The following is a 22,326-nucleotide window of genomic DNA, read 5'->3' on the forward strand; positions in this document are numbered from 1 at the left end:
TGGGGCTCCCAAATGTCTGCATTGAGAACCTGAGACAGAGGAGCTCTTTGGGGCAGCAAAGAAATTGCACGCTCCTGTTGAACAAGCAGTGTGTCTGTGGTGTTCCCTCCTCGCTGGCCTGTCCTGCCTGCAGGGAGCTGCTGCTCACCCTCCTGGCACCCTCAGGTCACCCTCTCCTGGCACCTGCGCCCACCGGGCTCTCCACATCCCAGAGACTCTCTACATCCCAGCCACGAAATTAAACTAAACTGGCAATGCTTTTACTGACACAGATGTTCTTTATTAAAAAGCATTTGTTGTTCTAACTCATTTTTTACTTACGTGGCCAGAGGAGTTTGTTTTACATGGGTTCAGTAAATGGCCCTGGGCTCATGGGCTCCGTCCCATCCAGGAGCTGCTTTAAGTGCTGTTACTGCATCGGCCTCATCAGCTGAAGAACTAGAGCTTGTTCCAGCTGCTGCTCATGAGCTGTTTGCTCCCAGCCTTGCTTTTGGGGCCATCTGTGTGATTCTTTGGTTGTTTCAGAGTCTTATAACCTGTAGGATTGGTCAGTGATGTTCTCGAGGGTTTGAAAGATCTTGTCCAGATGGGAGTACTGACAGGACATGTTACCATTATTATGTAGATGGTAAAGACAGGTGGCTCTTTCCCCCTCCCCTATCCTGTGTTGTTTGAGGAGCAACTAATTGCATGGTTGTGGTATGAACTATAATATATATATGTTACACACACACCTGCATCTGTGTATGCCTTTACATCCAGATCTTTTGAAGAGGTAGGGACTTGCTTCCTCACCCTTGCTTCTGTTACATTATTCCTTACATTTCCCTCAGATGTGGCCGGAGTAGTTAATTAACAGGTCACTGTTTGCTGTTCCTGTTTTAGGCTGCATTTCCTGTGCTTCTGTGCTCAGAATTCAGCATCCCTGGCTGGGCAGGGCTGTCTCTCTTGGTCCTTTACAGACTGGGACAGGTGGTTTCGGTTGTTTCAAGGGCTGCTGGTTTCTCCTGCGTACGCAGACACCAGTTCATACACAGCTTTGGCTGTTCGGAAACACACAGAGCCTTCGAAACAGCCAGCAGGTGCCGAGTCTGTTTCTCTCAGCGTGTGCTGTGTTGTGCCAGGGAGCTCAGGCCCCGCGGTTCCCGCCCCTCTTTCCCCGTCCCTCTGTCCCCGCGGTTCCCGCCCCTCTGTCCCCGCGGTTCCCGTCCCTCTGTCCCCGCGGTTCCCGTCCCTCTGTCCCCGCTGCCGGCTGAGCCGCTCGGGCCGTGTTCGCTGCCGAACTGACTGCGCCGGAGCCGGCCCCGCTTCGGCTGCTCTTTGTATTCCCAGCGAGCACTGTCTCGGCTGAGAGGCGCTCACGGGAAGGGAGATCAGCCGGCAAGGTCAGCAGCGAGGGTTTGGTGTTTGCGGCAGCTGCGGCCGTGCAGCGCGGCTCGGGGCTGGGGCAGGGGCAGGGAGCTCCTTCCCGGAGCCGCTCCGGACCGCGCCTCGCACGCCAGCAGCGGGCCCGGGCCCGCCCGGCTCTGCCCGAGCCTGTCCTGGTGCTGCCCTGGGCGCTGTCACCCTCCCCGGTGGGGCTGTCCCTGCAGACACGGCCGGCCCTCGGGCACTGTCCGTGCTCCTCCTGCTGTTCCTGGTGATGTCCCCCTGCCCTGGGCACTGTCACCCTCCCCGGTGGGGCTGTCCCTGCGGACACGGGCACTGTCTGGCCCTCGGGCACTGTCCGTGCTCCTGCTGCTGTTCCTGGTGCTGCCCTGGGCGCTGTCACCTTCGCCGGCAGGGGCTGTCCCTGCGGACACGGCCGGCCCTCGGGCACTGTCCGTGCTCCTGCTGCTGTTCCTGGTGCTGCCCTGGGCGCTGTCACCCTCGCCGGTGGGGCTGTCCCTGCGGACACGGCCGGCCCTCGGGCACTGTCCGTGCTCCTCCTGCTGTTCCTGGTGATGTCCCCCTGCCCTGGGCGCTGTCACCTTCGCCGGCAGGGGCTGTCCCTGCGGACACGGCCGGCCCTCGGGCACTGTCCGTGCTCCTGCTGCTGTTCCTGGTGCTGCCCTGGGCGCTGTCACCCTCCCCGGTGGGGCTGTCCCTGCAGACACGGCCGGCCCTCGGGCACTGTCCGTGCTCCTCCTGCTGTTCCTGGTGATGCCCTGGGCGCTGTCACCCTCCCCGGTGGGGCTGTCCCTGCAGACACGGCCGGCCCTCGGGCACTGTCCGTGCTCCTCCTGCTGTTCCTGGTGATGCCCTGGTGCTGTCACCCTCCCCGGTGGGGCTGTCCCTGCAGACACGGGCACTGTCCGTGCTCCTGCTGCTGTTCCTGGTGATGCCCTGGGCGCTGTCACCCTCCCCGGTGGGGCTGTCCCTGCGGACACGGGCACTGTCTGGCCCTCGGGCACTGTCCGTGCTCCTGCTGCTGTTCCTGGTGATGCCCTGGGCACTGTCACCCTCCCCGGTGGGGCTGTCCCTGCAGACACGGCCGGCCCTCGGGCACTGTCCGTGCTCCTGCTGTTCCTGGTGATGTCCCCCTGCCCTGGGCACTGTCACCCTCCCCGGTGGGGCTGTCCCTGCGGACACGGGCACTGTCCGTGCTCCTGCCCGCCCTCGCGGCCGTGCCGGGCAGCCCCTGTCCCCGTCCCCTGTCCCAGGAGTGGCGGCAGCGCCTTCCCCATCCTCTCCGCTCAGGCTCTGCTTTACCCCGGGTTACCTGCTGGCTTTTTTTCTCCGTTTCTCCTGGTTCGGTGTCCCGCGATCCACGGCGTTGCTCAGCCTGGGAGTAAATTGGCCTTAGACTCCTGGATGACAGAGGCGCGTGTCCAACCCCTGCTTTTCAGCCTGTGTTAATTAGGCTGTGCTGTGTTTTTTTCCCCGCACCTGTTCCTTGATCCTGGTGACTGTCACTGGGCTGTAACAGCACCAGGATGGGACTGTGCTTTTTCTGCTGCTCCTTGGGAAAGTTGCAGGCTTTCAGAAATGCAGAACTAAGGGACACCACTGTTGTGTTTGTAAGTTGTTTGTGCAAATGCATGGAATAAAAACACAGTGTTTAAGTTTGGATTTTGAAAAATCTGCATTTTTCTTTCAATGTTTTTTCTTAAACTCATAATTCTGGTTTTGCTGGTTGGTTTGCCGACACGGGCTTTGAAATGTTGTGAACTCATGATGTGAACAGAACATGCAGATTATCATCTTTTTGTTTGTCATTTAAGAGTGTAAAGTGGGTACAAAACACCACATTAATAGCACCCAGCTGATGGGGGGTTTTGCCAATATCATCTGCGTAATCCAAGAGAGCATAGCAACAGCAGTGCTTACAAGTCTATTTGAAAATAAAAAATATTAAAATTCAGTGGATCTTTGAATATAAATGTCTAAAGGGTGCCAGTAAATTTACAAAGGTAATATAAGCGATCAAAAATACTGATCAGAAATTCACGATATAAATAATTGTGTTGGAACAACTGTGATTGTCACCCATGTTGGCGGGCTCCAAAGAAGTTTTTGAGTAAGCCTATTGCTGGTCAAACAGAACTTGATCAGAGGTTTTGCTTTTCATTAAATAAGTAGAAAACCAATTATAGTCAAGGCAGGGAAAAATAGCCTGCATTTTATATTTTTCTTTATGTGTCTTGAAGTATAAGATGAAAAGGCTCTGGTCCTACCTGGGACTGCACCCTTGGAGTCTTTGACTGCAGCAGGGCCCCTGTGCTGCTGTAGGATGCCAGGAGACTTCTGGAACTCAGGGTTCCAGTGATCCCTCAGCCCATGTGGGGCTCTTGGGGCTGTTTCAGTCAGGCATGTAGAAAAGGCGGCTGCTTGTGCCTTGTGTGTTCAGGCAGTGTGCAGAGTCCAGGTGGCCAGTTGTCCTCTGATTCATTTTGGAACCCAGTTTTCACAAAACGAGTCAAGATTTTTTTTCCTTTTAGCTTAAAATATGAGCCTATTCTTTTCTAAAAATAAACTTCACAAAATAGAACCTGCTTTCTATAATTCATTGGCTTTCTTCCATTTCCCTCTGTACAAAGCTGAAAAGAAATTTTCCAAGCTGTTAATTTAGTTTCATTTAGTTCTTTTCCCTTTTTCCTTTTGAATGAAAGGCTCCTTATCCTGTCTAAATATATATTCTCTTTCTCATTTTTTTGAAAAGACTCCTTCCCCATATGAGTATATTTTTGCAATAGGCTTAAAGCTTTCCTGTTGTCTGTTGAGTGTAAATTTGTAGGAAATAGAAGTACTGGGGAGAAGAGAGACTACTTGTACATTGGATTTGAAAAGCCGCTTGTTTTTGGGCTGTTACCAGCTCCTGTGGTGTTCATGTGTTCACAAGCTCACTGGTTTTTCTTATAAACCTCACCATTACAGTGACCAGTGTGACATAAATAGACTTCAAGTGGAAAGTCATCGTGAAAAGAGATAGTTTGAGTGGGATTTGGAATTCCAGGAAAAGGTCAAAACTGCTTTTAATTGAGGGGAGCAGTGCATGCGGGACGCATGTCCTGGTTTTTTAATATGGATCCCATGTGGTGTTGCTGTCTGGAAGCTGTGCTTGTTTGAGGGGAAGGGTTTCTATTTGTGGCTCGGTGGAGTCGAAATGTGTGCCTGAAGGGTGCGATGAGAGCAGAGCCGTGCTCCTCCAGGCACAGGGGCGTTTGCTGGGCTCTGCCTGCGGAGTCCGGGTGTTTGAGGAGCAGCCTGCGGGGAAATGAGCAATGTGAGCAATCCGTGCTGGCCAGCCTGGTGCTCCTGGGCAGGCGGCTGGGCACAGGGCTGGGCTCCCTGGAGCCTGAGCTGCAGGGGCCAGGGAGGATGGAGGGACAGGAGAGCCCTGGGCACTTGGGAGGGACACCTGGAGCACAGACTGCGGCTCCTTCGGGTGGCAGGAGAGCTGGAGAGGGGCTTTGGGCAGGGCATGGAGGGACAGGGCACAGGGAATGCTTCCCACTGCCAGAGGGCCGAGGCTGATAAAATGGCCTTTGGATTAGTGACCCGGGAGAAATTGGTTCATCGGTGAATGGGGATGAAGGGATTTAGCATCAAAGAGGACAGGGAAAAGATTAATTTCCATTATGTTACAGAAGGAATGAGATAATTTAATGAAGGACGGAGTGCAGAGAGAAGGGATAGGAAGAAGTCCAAAGTCTGTGGAAGACATGAAATATAATGTGCCTATTTTTAGACAGAAAAATAAGAGGAAGATAAATTGTCTTTCTACTTGATTGTTATCTCCAGTCCTTCAAAAGTTCAAATTGTTTCATTTATGTGAGGTGGCTGGACAGGAGTCCGAGGTGAGGGCTGGCTTACAGAATTGTACCACAGAGTGGTGAAAGTGGAAAGAAAAGATGTGTTGGTGCCAGAGGAGGGACTGCTGGAGGAGGGCACAGCAGTGGGAGCCAGCAGGGACCTTCCTGTGCTGCCCAAGCCATGGGCACACAGCCAGGGTGAGCCATGAGCCAGAGACAGGGCTGGCACAGGCTGGGCACAGGAGTCCAGGGTGAGCCATGAGCCAGAGACAGGGCTGGCACAGGCTGGGCACACAGCCAGGGTGAGCCATGAGCCAGAGACAGGGCTGGCACAGGCTGGGCACACAGCCAGGGTGAGCCATGAGCCAGAGACAGGGCTGGCACAGGCTGGGCACAGGAGTCCAGGGTGAGCCATGAGCCAGAGACAGGGCTGGCACAGGCTGGGCACAGGAGTCCAGGGTGAGCCATGAGCCAGAGACAGGGCTGGCACAGGCTGGGCACAGGAGTCCAGGGTGAGCCATGAGCCCAGAGACAGGGCTGGCACAGGCTGGGCACACAGCCAGGGTGAGCCATGAGCCAGAGACAGGGCTGGCACAGGCTGGGCACACAGCCAGGGTGAGCCATGAGCCAGAGACAGGGCTGGCACAGGCTGGGCACAGGAGTCCAGGGTGAGCCATGAGCCAGAGACAGGGCTGGCACAGGCTGGGCACAGGAGTCCAGGGTGAGCCATGAGCCAGAGACAGGGCTGGCACAGGCTGGGCACTGGAGTCTGTGCTGGCAGCCCCGAGACCTCCTCAGCACCCTCTTTCTTGGAGCTGGTTACAAGAACTTAACTTTTGTTTTGAAGTTGTGTCCAGCTCTTTGAAAATAGCACGCTTGATGGCAGAGCAGAGCAGAAGGCTGGTGCCTGTGTTTGCCTCTGGGCAGTTGGTGTCAGAGCTCTTTGTCAGGGATGGATGAGCTGTCTCTCTGTTTCCAGTTTCATATGTTTCTGCTGCCTCCCACCAGTTCTGGACGTTCCTGCCACTGCTGTGACAAGGAAGTCTGATTTGTATTGTTATTCCCCATTAGGATGTAAAAATTATCCAGAAGTCTTGTTGTTGAAGATAAAGCTCAACAAATCAATTCTCTCCCTCTGAGATCCCTTCTCAGCCCTCTGAGGCTGGAATCTGTTCCTGAAAAGACAGAACTTGGCACTTAACTGCAGTTTTGCTGTGTCAGTTTTTGTAATTTCTGGAGCAATCTGAAAATGCTTCTCCCAGTTTGTCCTTGGCAGGAGGTCTGATGGGATGGAGCATCCCCAAAAGCACGGTCATTCCTCTGAACCAGCTTGTGTGAAGTAGCTCTGGCTCATGGAAGCTCAGGTGGCAGCAGTGGTCTGGGTGTGGGCAGGCTGGTGGGGTTTCTGATCCCCAGGTGATCAATGTGCCCTTCCAACAGCACACAGTTCAGCGTGCCACTGCCTGATGAACACGTGGGTACGAGTGCTGTGCGCTCACACACAAAATGCACCAAGGCACCTTTCTGGAGAGAATCAGAGGGGGCTTGGGAATGGAGGGGTGAGGCCTGTCCAGTGGCATCGGGGAGGAACATCCTCGTGTTTGTACTTTTTGCTTTAATTGTGAAAAAAGCTCCCTTCTTGAACGCACTGAGGAAAGCAATAATATCACGATATTGCTGTAAAAATAGATTTGTCTTACTTGTAATTAATTTTTGCCTTTTGTTTTTCAGCCAGAAAATTTACAGAAGAATTGGCTTCGGGAATTTTATCAGGTAAGGTAAAGTTTTTTTTCTCATGGAGTCTTATGCATCTTTGTTTATGACCTAATTAGTAATGTCAGGATCTTTTGCTCTGTGAAGTGAAATTGCTATTTTATAGTGATTTTGTTTTATAGTAAAAGACGGCCCTGAAAATATGTGTCTTCCTGGATTTCTAAGTAATCATTATAAAAATTCAGCATATAAGCACAATTTGTTCTCGTCAACAATTCTCTGCCTAAAAAATAGATTCAGGTTTTATAAAATTGACTTCAGTTTGGCATGAAATGGTCTTTTTAAGTCTACTAAATAAGATATATATTTGAGTACTTAAAAAAAATCTGTTGGGAAGTTTAGTTTACCTTAAAATTGAAATACAACAATTTTGTCCTGTCTGCTCTTTCTTAACAATTTTCTTGTTTGGTAATGTGGAAGTATTGACATTAAACCCATATTATAAAATGTGCTGTAACCTTCTAGTGTGAGGGGGTTTTTAAAAAGCCCCTCTCACACACTGTGTTATTGTAGTAGAGACTTGACTTGCAGTCTTTGTGTGGAAATGTGGTGATAAGCAACGGGGAATGAGCACTGCTGGGGCATGGAGGTGCCATCCCTGGGCAGCAGCAGCAGCAGCAGCAGCTGAGCTCTGTCACTGCTGACAGAGCTGAGGCAGTCTGGAGTCCCACCGTGGGCTGCACTGGAAGGGCCTCAAGGGACCTGAAAGTCCATCTGGATGTCCTGTGCCAGAGGCAGGGACACTTCACTAAAACAATCTGTTCCAAGCCCTGCCTGGCCTGGCCATGGAAAAGCGCCACAGCATTCCTTTATCCAGTCCTAGTCTCTTACAGAAAAATAGCTCAACAACAGAATGGTGCTGTTCAAATTGTAAAGTGAAACTGTGTGCAGAAAATATGATTAGCAGAATTTCATATTTTCCTTTTGTAATTGAAAGCATCCCACAAGTCTCTACATTCTCAGGTTGCCAGTGCAGCCTGTGACCTTTATTACGTTGATGTAAAATACTGCAATTCACTTTTACTGGCAAATTACTTACTTTACTGGTAAGAGATTTGCAAAAATCCAAGGTGAAGTAACCACTCTTACATTCTTTAGTATCTGCCAACTTCAGATTCATCTCTTTATTTTTCTTCTTCCGCCTTGGTTGATCACTGCTGTATGTACATGGTGCTTGCACGATGCAAGTGTCTCAGCTAGTTCTGATTCCAACCCTCCACAGCTTCAGGAAAAACTCTTCCTGTGCAGGAAATACAAATAAACATGGAGAACTCTTTATTTTTGGTTGTTTTTTTTTTTGATGGCTACATACTTTTCATCACCACATGACTGATTTACGTATCTGTATCAAGGAAACTCCTTCTGTGTTCATTTGTTTTCTGAAGTGGGATGAGCGCTGCAGAAACACTTCTGAACAGTTTGTGGAAAACAGGAAGAGGCGGGGAAGAGAACGAGCTGCTGGTATCTCAGGGACCACTGACACGTGACTGAGCGCGGTCTGTCTCTGGCCCAGTAAATGTTGTGTGTACAGAGCTCCAAAGAGGAATGCAGTTACCCGTTAATGCTCCACGGTGCTAGTCTACTGCAGGGTCCAGAGCAGGGACAGTGTTGCTGAGGCAGACCCAAGCCCATCCCTCAGCTGGGGGGGTTCTGTTCTGTTCCCTCTCCATACCTCTGCCCTCTGTCCCTGCAATGTGAGAACTGTATTTTTAAAAAGAAAAAGAAAGGAAGAATAGACAGAGTTAGCAGTGCTGCCCATGGCTGCTGCTGGCCTCGTCCTGCTTCCCCTCTGGGTCTCAGCAGCGGGCTGGCTGCTCACGCCACGCTCTCCAGTACAGTAGGAAGTGGAACAAAACCTGACAAAAAGCTCCTTAGGGAAGAGACAAACATGTACCTACCAAAAGTCACTTAGCACCATTCTGGCTCTGGCTTCAGAGCCGCCCAGCAAATGTGCAGCCTCAGAGGGATTATTGTGTTTAATTCCACACGCTCTGTGCGAAACCTCTGTGAACTGAGGTTCAGCAGCAGCACTGGAAAATGACTCTTCGTGCCTCTTTGTAAACTTGAAACCAGATAAACCGCAGACGGCAGTTTTTCCATTCTTCTGAGGAATTCAATTTGCATATGCAGTTGTGTCAGGGCGGTTTGCATAACTTCTGAGGATGAGGGCCTTGTGTAAGCAGTCAAAATGTTCTCCACAGGAAAGGAAGAACCATTACCTCTCTAAGTTTAAAATGTTTCTAGAAATTAAACCTGTAATGTCTTTGAACTGATGTCAAAGAGCATATTGGTTAAAGAGCATTTTGTGGACTTGTTTATAAATTCCAGTAAATTAAAGTAAGGGATTTTATTCACTGTCATGGGTGAATACAAGTCACTTATGTGTTACCATTGGCTTATATGCCATATGCATTTCCAAGGACATGGTAGCATACAGAGGCCTAAAATAAGATTCAAATGTCACGTGTTCAATTTTTGAAACTTCTGCCATTGATCTACAACTATCCTATCTTACATCATTAACATGAAAAATGTGGCAGATCTAATGCTGGTAAGTGAAACAGTTTCTCCAAGAAATGCAAATGGGAAAGAAGATATCTTCAAAGACCCTTTCCAGGCTGGTTTTAGCAGCAGCTGCTGGCATAGCTCAGAGAGCAGCACGTTGGCACTGTGCTGTGTGACAGTGGGCTCGGGGAGACAGCACCAGGGTGTCCGTGTACTCTGGCACAGCGCAGCACACGCTGTGCTCTGCTTGGCTTGTTGAGCTGGAGAGAGGGGTCCGGGTTCAGTCAAGGCCAGTGGGATTGGTCAGTGGGACAGTCAGTGGGACGGGTCTGCAGCATCAGTCAGCGGGACGGTCAGCGGAACGGGTCAGTGGGATGGTCAGTCCCTGGGATGGTCAGTGGGATGGTCAGTCACTGGGATGGTCAGTGGGATGGTCAGTCACTGGGATGGTCACTGGGATGGTCAGTCACTGGGATGGTCAGTGGGATGGTCAGTGGGATGGTCAGTCCCTGGGATGGTCAGTGGGATGATCAGTCAGTGGGATGATCAGTCAATGGGATGGTCGGTCACTGGGATGGTCAGTGGGATGGTCAGTCACTGGGATGGTCAGTGGGATGGTCAGTCCCTGGGATGGTCACTAGGATGGTCAGTCACTGGGGTGGTCAGTGGGACGGTCAGTGGGATGGTCAGTGGGATGGTCAGTCACTGGGATGGTCAATGGGATGGTCACTGGGATGGTCACTGGGATGGTCAGTCACTGGGATGGTCAGTGGGATGGTCGGTCACTGGGATGGTCACTGGGATGGTCAGTCACTGGGATGGTCAGTGGGATGGTCGGTCACTGGGATGGTCACTGGGATGGTCAGTCCCTGGGATGGTCAGTCCCTGGGATGGTCAGTGGGATCAGTCACTGGAATGGTCAGTCCCTGGGATGGTCAGTCCCTGGGATGGTCAGTGGGATCAGTCCCTGGGATGGTCAGTGGGATCAGTCCCTGGGATGGTCAGTCCCTGGGATGGTCAGTCCCTGGGATGGTCAGTGGGATCAGTCAGTGGGATGGTCAGTCCCTGGGATGGTCAGTGGGATCAGTCAGTGGGATGGTCAGTCCCTGGGATGGTCAGTGGGATCAGTCAGTGGGATGGTCAGTCCCTGGGATGGTCAGTGGGATCAGTCCCTGGGATGGTCAGTGGGATCAGTCCCTGGGATGGTCAGTGGGATCAGTCCCTGGGATGGTCAGTCCCTGGGATGGTCAGTGGGATGGTCATTCAGTGGGATGGTCAGTCCCTGGGATGGTCAGTCCCTGGGATGGTCAGTCCCTGGGATGGTCAGTGGGATCAGTCCCTGGGATGGTCAGTGGGATCAGTCCCTGGGATGGTCAGTCCCTGGGATGGTCAGTCCCTGGGATGGTCAGTGGGATCAGTCCCTGGGATGGTCAGTCACTGGGATGGTCAGTGGGATCAGTCCCTGGGATGGTCAGTCCCTGGGATGGTCAGTGGGATGGTCAGTCCCTGGGATGGTCAGTCCCTGGGATGGTCAGCGGTGTCGCGCAGTGGCTCTGGGAGGGCGCCCCGGGCCTTGCTGAGGGGTGCTCCGGGCCCAGAGCGTGCAGCAGCACCAGCCTGCGGGCAGGAGACACATCCACCCCCGGTGCAGCCGTCTGCCTCGGCCCCGCGCTCAGGACTGCGCCGTCGCGGGCTCTGGGTCACCCTCCATGCCACATGGTGCCGCTTCAGAACCAAACCTAGGTTCCTATCAGGAGTAGAAGCAAGCACTGTGGGGGAAAGATGCTGTAAATCTTAGGGTTTTCAGAGTTGGCTCTGGTTTCTAATGTTCAAAGCAGAAAATTGTGTTTGCAGTTGAAGACAATCTGCTGGAATCAAAACAAAAGAAAAAAGGCTTGTGAGCAAGTATGTCACACTGTGGCCCTGATCATCGGGAATTGCATCAAAGGGTGGAAAAGCCCCCTTGGGGGGAGGCAGGATCCAGTAAAGTCCTGGTGCTGGGGATTGTGCCCCATCTCCTAACTGCAGATAGGTACTGGTAACTTGGATCTGAAAGAGCTGAATTTGGACTAGTCCTCTTCCCAGTAAAAATTCTCTTACCCCAAAAACCTACACTGGAAATGAGGGGGGAAAGGGGTTGTTGGGAGAGAGTGGAAACAGCCTGAGAGCAGCGTTTTGGAGTGTTTAATGTGTGATAGGGAAGACTTCAGTTCTTACCAAGAAATGGGATGACTGGTGATCGAGATGGTAGTGCTTAACAAGCAGTGGGGTGATTTGGTGAGCTCGCTGCTGTGCAAATGAGAATATGCACATGGGAGTTCTGTCCCACTTGTGCAAAGTGCCCATGCCCTGGCTGGCAGCCTCCATGTCAGTCAGTGCACAGGACAAAGACAGGGGAACAAGCTCCTGGAGCATGAATGGAGCTGCTGGCAAGCAAAGGTGTAGGAGCGCAGAGGGAGAACTTTTATTGACTTATTTATTTACTTAGGACTCTTTTTCCTTTTCACTCCCTCCTTTCCCCATCCCTTGCCCTTTCTCCATCTGCACTGGGCCTCATGTTTGGGGCAGGAGGAGTTCAGGAGCTGGAGCTAGTGGAAATCTGCACTGATTTTAGTAACTGCCTTTTTGTGTCACATTCGTGGCACATGGTCATTTTAGATGGAAGCTTGGAGCCAGAGGGTTTTTTCCCCTAATGCCATTTTCCATGTTGCCTGATGTGTTTGAGAGTATTTTGAGCTTTTATTTTTATTAATGCAGAAGTTAAAAGTTTACCTAATAGCTAAAGGTCATCTTGGTATAGCTGCATGGGAACTTCGTGTGTTACCCTTCAGAGAGAAGGAAGAAAAACAAACAAAAAAGGCCCAAACCAACCAAACAAAAATATCGCAAACCCCAAATCACAACAAAACCCCACCCAGCCACTCAAAGGTTGTTTAATTATTCTAGTGGACCTAATGCTGCTTTTTTAACTACAGGGGGTGATTAAGAGTTTTTTTTTAAACTAGAGGGGGTGAAAAAACTGTGTTGCAGCTCCTCCAAGCTGAGGTCCTGGCCCTTTCCCAGAGGGTGTTTTCCTCAGGTGGAGGCTGTTTGGGCTGTTTGTGTTGGTTTGAATCCACGGGCTGTACAAGGGTAGGGGGATGTGGGCCTGGGCTGCTGCACGCCATCGAGGCTGGAGCTCCCGTTCAGCTTTGCTTGGGTTGAGTCTGACCCTGGTGCCCTTGTCCCTGTGCCCCTCTGGGAGGGGCCTGGCCAGCAGCGTGGGGCTGTGTCTGTCCTGGCTGCTGCCCCTGTTCCAGCCTGGCTCCCCATCCCCATCCCCTGCCCAAACAGGCAAACATCTGCAGCACTGGGAAGATGTGGGGCTTGTACATTCACCAGTTCTGTGTTCATACTCAGCTGTGCTGGAGCATCTTGCTTACTTACCCACATCCCCCTAAATAACTCCTGGTTGTGGCTTCCTTTACACTGTTTTTGCATATCCCGAATTGAAAATAATGCCCAACTTTGTAAATACACTGTGCTGCCGTGGATGCAAATTCATTATTTATATGGTCTCATGTATGATCTTTAACCTCTGGCAACTGGGAGTTTTCAGCTCTGAAGTATTCATTACTCATTATTATGTACTGTTTGTTCTTCCATAAGAGTAGAAAACTAGTAAAAGGTAATGAAGCAGAGCCAATTTGCTTTTAGTTGGAGGGTACTTATTATATGAGAGGACATAACTAATATTCAGGTATGTTCTAGTGGTTTAACCTGCAAGAAATGCCACAAGAACCTCACTGTTATTAAGCCAATGCTGTTTCCCCATCAAAAATGACATAATTATTTTTTTTTTTTTAATACCCACTATGATTTCAAGTTCTCAAGGATTTGTATACAAACAAAAAAAAACTGTGTCTTGCATCTTCAGAGTCTGGAAGTGTTTTCTGTTGCTGCTTCAGCACAATGGAGTTGTTCTCCAGTGTTGTCTCACTGCAGGACTCCCCATTCAGGGCTCCCTGTGACTGATGGTTCCTAAATCTTACTGGAAATAGTTTATTTTGTTTTTGTCTCACCACTTTATATTTTCATGGGCTGTGTAAGAAGAGCTCTTCCGGAAGCAAACTCTCAACAGTTAAAATGAGTGACACGATGCTCAGCAGGTTCCTGAAACAGTGACAGTGGGTGTGTTGGCTTTACAGGATTAAATAGTTACACTGCTTTCTGATCATGGTGTCTTCATAGGGCTCTCCAAGTAGATAAGGTGAGGGCTTGGAATCCAGAACTGACTGGGAGCAATAAAGCACATGGAGAATTGGGATGGCCTGATGTTAGGGTCCACAGATGAGCTCTGTTCAGAGCTCTGCTTCACGGGCTGTGTTTGGTGACTATTGCTCTCCAGACAGCCAACAAAATGAACCAGCCAGGTAACCTTAGTGTTGATTGTCATTTGCTGCTGCTGGCTCTGATGGCAGCCTGCTGCCAGTGGTCCCTTGGGCAGCGCCTTAGGGAGAGAGGAACATCTGTACAGGGACATCTTCTCAGCAACGGTGTCTTAGCTGTTCGTAAATCTATGATAGGAAATAGATATCAGAGGAAAAGCATGTCCCAGTTCAGTATAATTTCTTGCATTTCAGATATGGTTTTAGACATCTGGTCTGTCACCTGCTTTTTTTTTTTTTCCCCCAATTAAACTTAATATTGGGTCCTGCTCTGGCTCATTCTCCATCCCTACCGATGGTGGCATGCTTTAAAGCAAGTTGCTGATATCCCTGTTGGCAGCAACCAGCGTTAATAATCTAATGGAAGTGCTCAGTGATCATCAAACACCTGAGTGGGAGTATTTACTTTTTCCCTTTATGCAGTAATGCTGCAGCAGCAGCTCACCTCAGAATGCTTCCCCAAGCAGGTCAGTGCCAATGACCAGGAAGCTGAGGCACAGACAGAGGAAGTGGCTGTTGGAAGTGACTCGGAAGCCCACGGCAGGCAGGACGTTCCCTTCCCTTCCCTTCCCTCTGCAGGGGTGACCTGGTGAGGGCTGGCAGTGCTGTCTGGAGCTCCCTGTGTGCCCTGGATGTGGCAGCACACCGGGTTCTCCTTGGCTCTGGCTGCGCTCGCTGGCTCTGGCGGGGGTGCCCTCTGCTGCTGGGGCCCGCTGGCACGGAGGGGCTGAGCTGGGCACTGATGGAGGGGAGCGCTGTGCCAGGAGCGTCCCTGAGGAGGGAGGGCCGTGCTGCCCGTGCTGCTGAGCCCTGCTGGGCGGGCCCTGCTGTGCCCCGAGGAGCCGGGGCAGGGCCTGGCACTGCCGCCTGCGGGCCCTGCCTGCTGCTGCCCCCGAGCTGGGCGGCTCTGCCGCGTCAAAGCAGGGACCCGGGACTGCCTCAATGGAACCTGCTGCACTTCAGATTCTTTAATTCATTGTCTTTGAGCTGAATTGTCTAATGAGGTTGTTTGTGCAATCAGGAATGAAGGATTTTGCACTCTGTCATCACGTCAAATGGCAGTTTCTCTCCACTGTTGTTTCAAAGACACATCCGCAACTGTTGTGGTGTCCCCTGCCTGGAAGTGTTCACGGCCAGGCTGGGCAGGGCGGGCAGCAGCCTGCCCCAGTGGAAGGTTTCCCTGCCAGTGGGGTGAAATGAGATAAGATTTAAGGTCCCTTTCAACTCAAACCGTTCTGTGATTCCATGATTCCTAAAGACCTTTTAACAGTGATATTAGTCACTGTTGATTTAAATAACTAAAAGCAGGAGTGCAAAAGTGTACCATGCCTGTGCCTTTTGAGAGTTGCAGGGCAGAAAGGGGGAGCAGTCCCTTTTGTCTTCCCTCGCTGTGTGTGCTGAGGTTCGAGCCCTGCAGTGCCAGCGGGGCAGACGCTGTGACCCCGAGGGCAGAGCCCCCCGAGCCCTGCCCAGGAGCTGCTGCTGCAGGGGCTGCCAGAGCCCCCCACCCCTCCTGCCAGGGCTGCACGGGCAGCGTGGCCTCTGTGCCGCCCATGAGCAACGAGGGGATCCCGTTTGGAGTTTAACTGTTCGCTCCGTGTATGCTTGCACGGGCACGTTGTTGGTTGTTTTGGACTGTTCCCTTTTAAAACTGAAGTTGTTCTGGAGCTTGTGTCCATTAATTCACACTAAGACATGGAATACAAGGTATAGAGACTCAATATTAAAAGAGATATTTTGGATGTACTGTTTGCAGTTCTGAATAGAGGCAAAGCAGAGAAAATTCCATAGGACAGAGTAACACTGAATGCTATAAACTATATTTGATTTGAGGTATGAGGAAAGGCAGACATTCTAGGGTTTTGGTATGGTAATTGCATCCTAGTGCTGACTGTGTAGTATCTAAGATATTTGCAGTGTTCAAGACTAACACCTGGAATAGTATGATGGATTTCCATGTCTCCAGTGTTAACAGGTGTGTATGTGCATCTGTTATTTAAATACTTTTGTAAATAAGATACTCCATAAATAAAAATATCAAACACAACTGCATAAGTGCTGCTAAACAGCGCTGAGAAGTTTTGTAAAAGTTGAAAAAAATCCACTCTAGCAAATGAATTGTTTGAACTCTTCTACCTCCCAGACAAGGAAAGGTTTGGCTCATCTTAATCATGTCAAGTCATCTTTGAGGGGAGATGGAAAAATATATTTACATTTTAAATAAAAATACTAAAATATATTTAAAATATATACACAGCCCAGGAACTAAATCATAGTTTAAAAAAGGAAATATTAGTTAAGAATACTGGAGATCATAATTGTGTATTATGCATCTTTTATGTGGATAGCAGATGATGCTGCCCTTGCTGGTTGCTGTGCCCGTGACCTCTCAGGTAGTAGCTGCCAGTCCTCCCTGAGCACCCAGGTCCGTGTGGTTCTTGCTGTGTGCTGAGCTGTGACACAGCCGTGCTGAGCGTTAAAACTCGCTTTTCTCTCTGTTCCAGGTTGTCCATGCACACAAGCCCCATTTCATGGCTTTACACTGTCAAGAATTCGGAGGGAAAAACTATGAAGCTTCAATGTCTCATGTGGACAAGTTCGTGAAGTAAGTGGCGGGGGCTATAGCCTGGCCCCCCGAGCCGGGGACAGGGGCAGGAGCGGTCAGTCAGCGGTGGAACGTGCCGGGATTATTTATCCCGGTTTAATTTAATTTCTCCCGGTTTAATTTATGCCGGTTTAATTGATCGGGCTGGGAGGGAGCGCGGGCAGCGCCGCGAGCCGCGGCCGCGCGCGCCCTCTGCTGGCGGCGGCGGGAGCCGCGCGCTCGGGGTCGCGCTCGGGGTCGCGCTCGGGGTCGCGCTCGGGGTCGCGCTCGGGGTCGCGCTCGGGCTGCGGCAGCGGCGGCACAAATTCCCCAAATTCCCCCAGTGTTGTCGGCCCCACAGACCCGCGCCCTTCCCAGCCGTGTCCAAATGGCACTGGGAAGCTGACGATCCGCACCGAGGTGCAGCTGATGAGGGCAGATCTGGAGTGTGCGGGCAGGTGTCGGGGACAGCTGTGTCCCTGAAATTCCCCCCAGAGGACAAGGGAGGCCCTGGGTTCCTTTGGGTGATGCTGGGGATGTCACAGCACAGAGCAGTGCTGAGGCAAGGCAGTACATTTGTATCTCCCTTTACATGCTCAGTCTTTTCTTTCTCTTTCAGAGAACTGTTATCAAGTGATGCAATGAAAGACTACAACAGAGCTCGAGTTTACCTGGATGAGAACTATAAATCACAGGAACATTTCACGGTAAATTTCTTTATTTCATGAGTGTAGTTTAACCAAAGGTGAATTTCTTCTGTTTGGGATTTTTGACCCATGTGGGACTGCGAGCTGTTTCCATCCTGATGATGATAATGTTTTTACTACTACTGCGTTTTACTACTAAGAGTGTTTATTCTGTGGCATGTGTACCTGCTGATTTCACAGAGGTCCATCCATGTGAAATGAGCAGAATATCAGTGTGCAGTGTCTTTTGTTCAGAAGGGTTGTCTGAGGTCTTTTTTCCTCCAACACTAACTTTGGCAGCTCAGAATCACCTTCCATTCCAGAGCCTGTCAGTGTCTGGCAGTGTGAGGTGGCGCCAGCACTGAGTGTGATGAGCTGGTGACGAGCTTGGCAAGGGTTCAGGGCTTGTGCACGGATCTCCAGAGCTGGCTCACAGCCTCCCTGGCCTGAGGCATGGTGGCAGCAGCCAGAGCACAAGTTTGCATTAGCACACGAGCGGTGTTCAGGTACACGTGAAGTGATGTGTGCGGGGCTGCCTTTGCTGCAGAGCAGAAAGGCTTCTGTGCTTGTTGCCAGTGCTGTGCATTGTGCCAGCACGTCTGCTGTGTGTCCAAGTGATCACTGCGAGGTTGTACAGGAGAAAACAACCCTTTGGACATCTCCCTTCTTCCCAGGGCAGAAGCTTCCTTCTCCCCCAGTATGCTGCTCAGAGGCAGTGGTGGCTCAGAGGAGCCCAGCTGGAGACCTGGTGCTGCCCAGCAGCCAAGGACAGCACCTGGGACAGTTCAGTCAACAAAAAACACAGGTGCCCAGCACACACACAAACCCCAGCCTGGAGGCATATAAGCTCAGGGAATAAGAACCTGGAAAGGTTTTTATTTCTTCATTTTTTTAATAACTCTGGCTAGAAGCCCTGCTAAGATGAAACTGGAGGAGAGGAATCAGCAGGATTTTTTCTCTTGCTCATTGGAGAAGATAAAAACAAGACTATCAGCTTTACTGAGACTTAGAGGGACAAACCATTAGTGGGTCACTAATGTTGAAACCGTGCTCTGCAGATACTCAGAAAGTGCTGGCAGGTAAGAGCAGTAGGACAGAGCTGCATGTTTTGGAGTCACTCACAGGTGTGAGCTGCATCCAGATGACCCCACACACTGGTGGAGTCCCTGTGGGGCTCCTGCAGCACAGATCTCCTGATGTGGGCAGGGGAGCTGCAAGGGGCTCTGCATTTACCTGATCTGCCTTCAGCCAGGTGAGCTCCAGAGCTCCCTTCCAGCCGAGACTTTTCTGTGATACAGGAACAAGGGATAATTACCTGTGATCTTAATTTGGAAAACAGCATAGAAGACTAATGCAATCCATAACAAAATACAACTTCTTTGTGTTTAGGAATAGTCACATACCTCATAATATTGAAATTATTTTATTTAGCATGGGGTACATGGATTGGATTTGATGGCATTCCTTTGGTGGATAAAGAGGCTCTTAGAGAGGTTGAAAGGAATCCCAGTCAGAGCATGTGCTGTTTGTGTCTCTGTGAAGAATCCTGTATTTTGCAATGTCCCCAGTTCAAGAGCTAATGTGGTTTCTTGTTTCACATACCAGCATTATTTTCTAGGCACTGTGTTTCTTGCAATATTCCCCAACCACCTTTGTACTTTTCCTTTTCTTTTCATAAATATTACTTTGCATTTTTTTTCCTAATCCTTCATTTACTAAAGCTGGGCCTTCCGGGGGAAAAAAAAAGTTCTGTCAACATATTGATTCAATAAAGGGGAAAAGAAAAAAAAGACAGCTAGTGCCAATGTTGTTTTCCATGGAAATTGTGTAACCAAAAACATGTTCTTACTGTTTGGTTAAATTACCCTCTGTTGAAGTGGTGACTGTAAAGATAAAAAATGGGTTTACAGAAGTGTTTGATGTGTACTCCACGTGATAGGCTGTTTGTGACTTTAAGAACCTTTTAGAGCTGAATCTGCTTAGTGTGGAAAAGGCAGAACCCAAAGGAAGAGCAATTATTCAATGATGTTTTGTGTTACTATCACTGGGAGGAAATGCTGTGTGCTAGAGGAGTGTTTTATACCTTCATTGTTAGACTGTGGTAGTAGTGGCTTGCAACCAAAGCCCAAAAACCTAGAAAGGAGGGAGGGTGCACTTTCACGTTGAGCTCCTTAATCTTCTGACTTGTTAGAGTCTGTTTCTTGGCACTGAATGCTCCCAGTCTGCATTCACAGATCCTGGCACTGGTGTCAGGAATCAAAGCTTCATAGAAATGGTTTTTCACACTTGATTTGAACTGGCAGAGCTCCAGCTCCTCTGCTCCGTGTGTGTGTACGTGTGACTGTGCAAGCAGGGGTTTCACATGTGGTGTGTCCATTTAGGGTAAAGTTTTGCTCTTATCTCCTGTGTGGTTTGCCTTGTACGATGTCACGTGTCTACATGTTTCTTGTTAGTTCTATTTGATTGCAAAGTTCTGTAACTTCTGTGGGCTTTTTTCCATCCCTTCTAAGGCACAGACTTGGCACAGATGGTAGCTTTGGCGTTATATTATTACCTCTCTGAAATAGAAATGTTTATCATATATTGCTGTATAATGCTATTTGCTTTAGAAAGGGAGAAGCCCAAGTAGTTACAGTTTGGCTAACCTTTATCCCTGCTGCTCTCACATCCCCTTTTTTACCAGTTTTGGCATCACTTCCTCTGTAAGGCTTTCCTTGGCTTGGCTCCTGCAGAACTAAACCAGATTTTGCTGCCCACAGTTACTCAGCTTGGCTGTGATAGGACTGGCAGCAAGATCTGAGACAGCACTATCAGTGGCCTCTGTCTCCAGCTCACAGCAGCACAGGTGCAAATTGCACATGAGAAATAAGAAACCAGTGTAATAATGAGGTGTCTCTAGTGGAGCCACTTCGTTTTAAAAACTAATAATCCACATTGTATGAAGGATCAAAATGGATCATTTTGCATCATCCCAGACATAAATCTTAATACCAGGATTTGTCATTTATGGTCACTTATACCCAATCTGGTGTACGAGCAGCTGGTTTTAGGTCTGGGGAGGGGGGTAGGTGCTGTGATGAGGGAGAGAGCTGTGGTTCAGTGGATCGTGTTTGTTCTGCTAGGAATGATGGTAGGGTGAGACTGTGTGGGATTTTCTCGCACTCAAAACTTATTAAACACATGCACAGAATGAGCCCCAGAGCAGCTGGGGAAGGCTGGGGAAGGTGCTGGGGCAGCAGGTCCCTGTCCCGGGGAAGGGGTCAGCCCGCAGGGTCAGGCTGGGCGTGCAGCTTGCGGCAGCGACTGCTGGCCCAAGGCGTTCATTAGGGCCAGGCCTTGGGGGCAGCAGGGGTGTCACAGGTGCACGGGGATGAAGTGTTCGTGTCACACTTGGGAGAGGCACAGCTCTCTCAGATTTAAAAATGATAAAATGACCTGAAGATGAATCTCTTGGCAGAGAGCTGCTGCATTAGAGCTGATGCCTGTCAGCGCTGGGAAGGGGGCAGTGCTGGAGCTCAGAGCTTCCAGCAGTTATGGATGAGGATGGTGGGTGACAGCCTCCGCAGGGCTGACAATGGCTTCCCAGAAATCTCAGATTAACTAAACTGGCAGCTGTGCTGCTGTCTCAGTTCTGACTGGAAATACCAATAGCACTCAAGGGTGGATAAACTGGCTCATGTGCTAAATTTCAGAACTCAAATAACTTGGCAAATCCTTGTGAAACACAGCCTCCTGTAAATCCCTGTTTGAAAGCATGGTGCTTTCTTTTGTTGTATGAAATGTTATACAGGGGGTAGATCTTGATTGCTGTTGAAGAACGTACAATTAATGAAAAGACAGATATAAGAAGACTGAAATAGGTAAAAATCTGAGAAGCTGAAAAATTCAGTACATTGCGGGGTTTTTTTGTGACTATACTGAATGGACTTCACTTGTAGCAAAACAGGTCTTTGCAGTTCCATTGATTTTACCAAACATCCCATTATTTACATTCTCTGTTAATTTTATTGTACTTGGTATATTTCATGTAAGGGGTAAATTATAAATCTTGTCATTTTTCTATGTGAAGAATTACTCAAAAATAGTTGGGTGTGTTGAACTTTTGCATGTCAATACTTCTTGAATAACCCAAGTTAATGGTAAATAAGGTGTTTTTTTCTGGAATAAGAAAATGTACTAAAGGTAAATATCAGTCAGAAATACATTGATGTTTTCATCAAATCCATAACTATTTTTATATGAGAACACATCAGTATAATCAGTGACATTTTTATTGTAATGAGATCAAGTCTAGTTTTGTTTTGTGCCGTGTATTTATTGATTTCTGGAGTACTCAGTTAAGGTCTTGCATTGCTTAGCAAATCCTTGGCTTCCTTTTCATTGTTCAGAGAAGGCAGAGGAAACTCCTGTGTATCTTAAAGCCTCTTGCTGCCTTGAACATGTGGTTTCTGTAGGTTGGGAGAGAATCTTTGCTGGAGTACATCAGGCAAACCAGACCTCCAAGGGTGAGCTGACCACTAGCTCTCCTGCCTGGAGTGTTCAGGGAGCATTTTGAGAGCTGTGTGGCTGGCACAGCCCTTAGCTGATGGGCAGAAGCATCTGCACAGTGGGGTAATTGCTCTACTCCTCAGTATAGGCTTATTTTTAAAAAATAAACAGAGTCTTCCATTGTCTGTGTGCCTGCCCAGGCCCACAGGTGACCTTGCAATGAACAAACAGAACAAATAGCCACTGGGCTCTACGTGATGTGCTGAAGTTCCAGCCTCCTCCACCTGGTAACAGCGCAGTGCACTGCAATTAGTTCATTGTATAGCAAGGTTTCATTCAAATTAAAAAAACAGAACAAAACCCATCCTTTCAAAACCAGTGTTTCTGACATTGGAGTGATGTGTTTAAACAACACTGGAGCCTCAAGCTGCAAGCAGAATTTTATTAATACCGATGGATTGGAGGGAGAGAGGATGCTGTGCTTGCACAGCTCCCCGTGTTTGTGAGATAATGGTTGAAATGAAACATCCCTGCAATAACCTCCTGGGGGGTGGACAAAGTGAGTTATAAGTGAAGAATCCAGTGGCAACAGGCATTTTCCTGACCAGCTCTCTTCCCGCAGCCCTGCG

General features: G+C 49.5%; 1 protein-coding gene across 2 annotated transcripts in view; it reads left to right on the forward strand.

The window, feature by feature from the left end:
- INPP5A (inositol polyphosphate-5-phosphatase A) overlaps nucleotides 1-22,326 on the forward strand; it is a 190,853-nt gene that overhangs the window by 40,503 nt on the left and 128,024 nt on the right. For both annotated transcript variants that reach the window (XM_036385695.2, XM_036385694.2), the window contains exons 2-4: nucleotides 6,966-7,007; nucleotides 16,444-16,544; nucleotides 17,143-17,230. In XM_036385695.2, the coding sequence (XP_036241588.1) occupies nucleotides 6,966-7,007; nucleotides 16,444-16,544; nucleotides 17,143-17,230 (231 nt within the window). The remainder of the gene's footprint in view (nucleotides 1-6,965; nucleotides 7,008-16,443; nucleotides 16,545-17,142; nucleotides 17,231-22,326) is intronic.

This window comes from Molothrus ater, chromosome 8 (assembly GCF_012460135.2).
Source record: "Molothrus ater isolate BHLD 08-10-18 breed brown headed cowbird chromosome 8, BPBGC_Mater_1.1, whole genome shotgun sequence".
NCBI lineage: Eukaryota > Metazoa > Chordata > Aves > Passeriformes > Icteridae > Molothrus > Molothrus ater.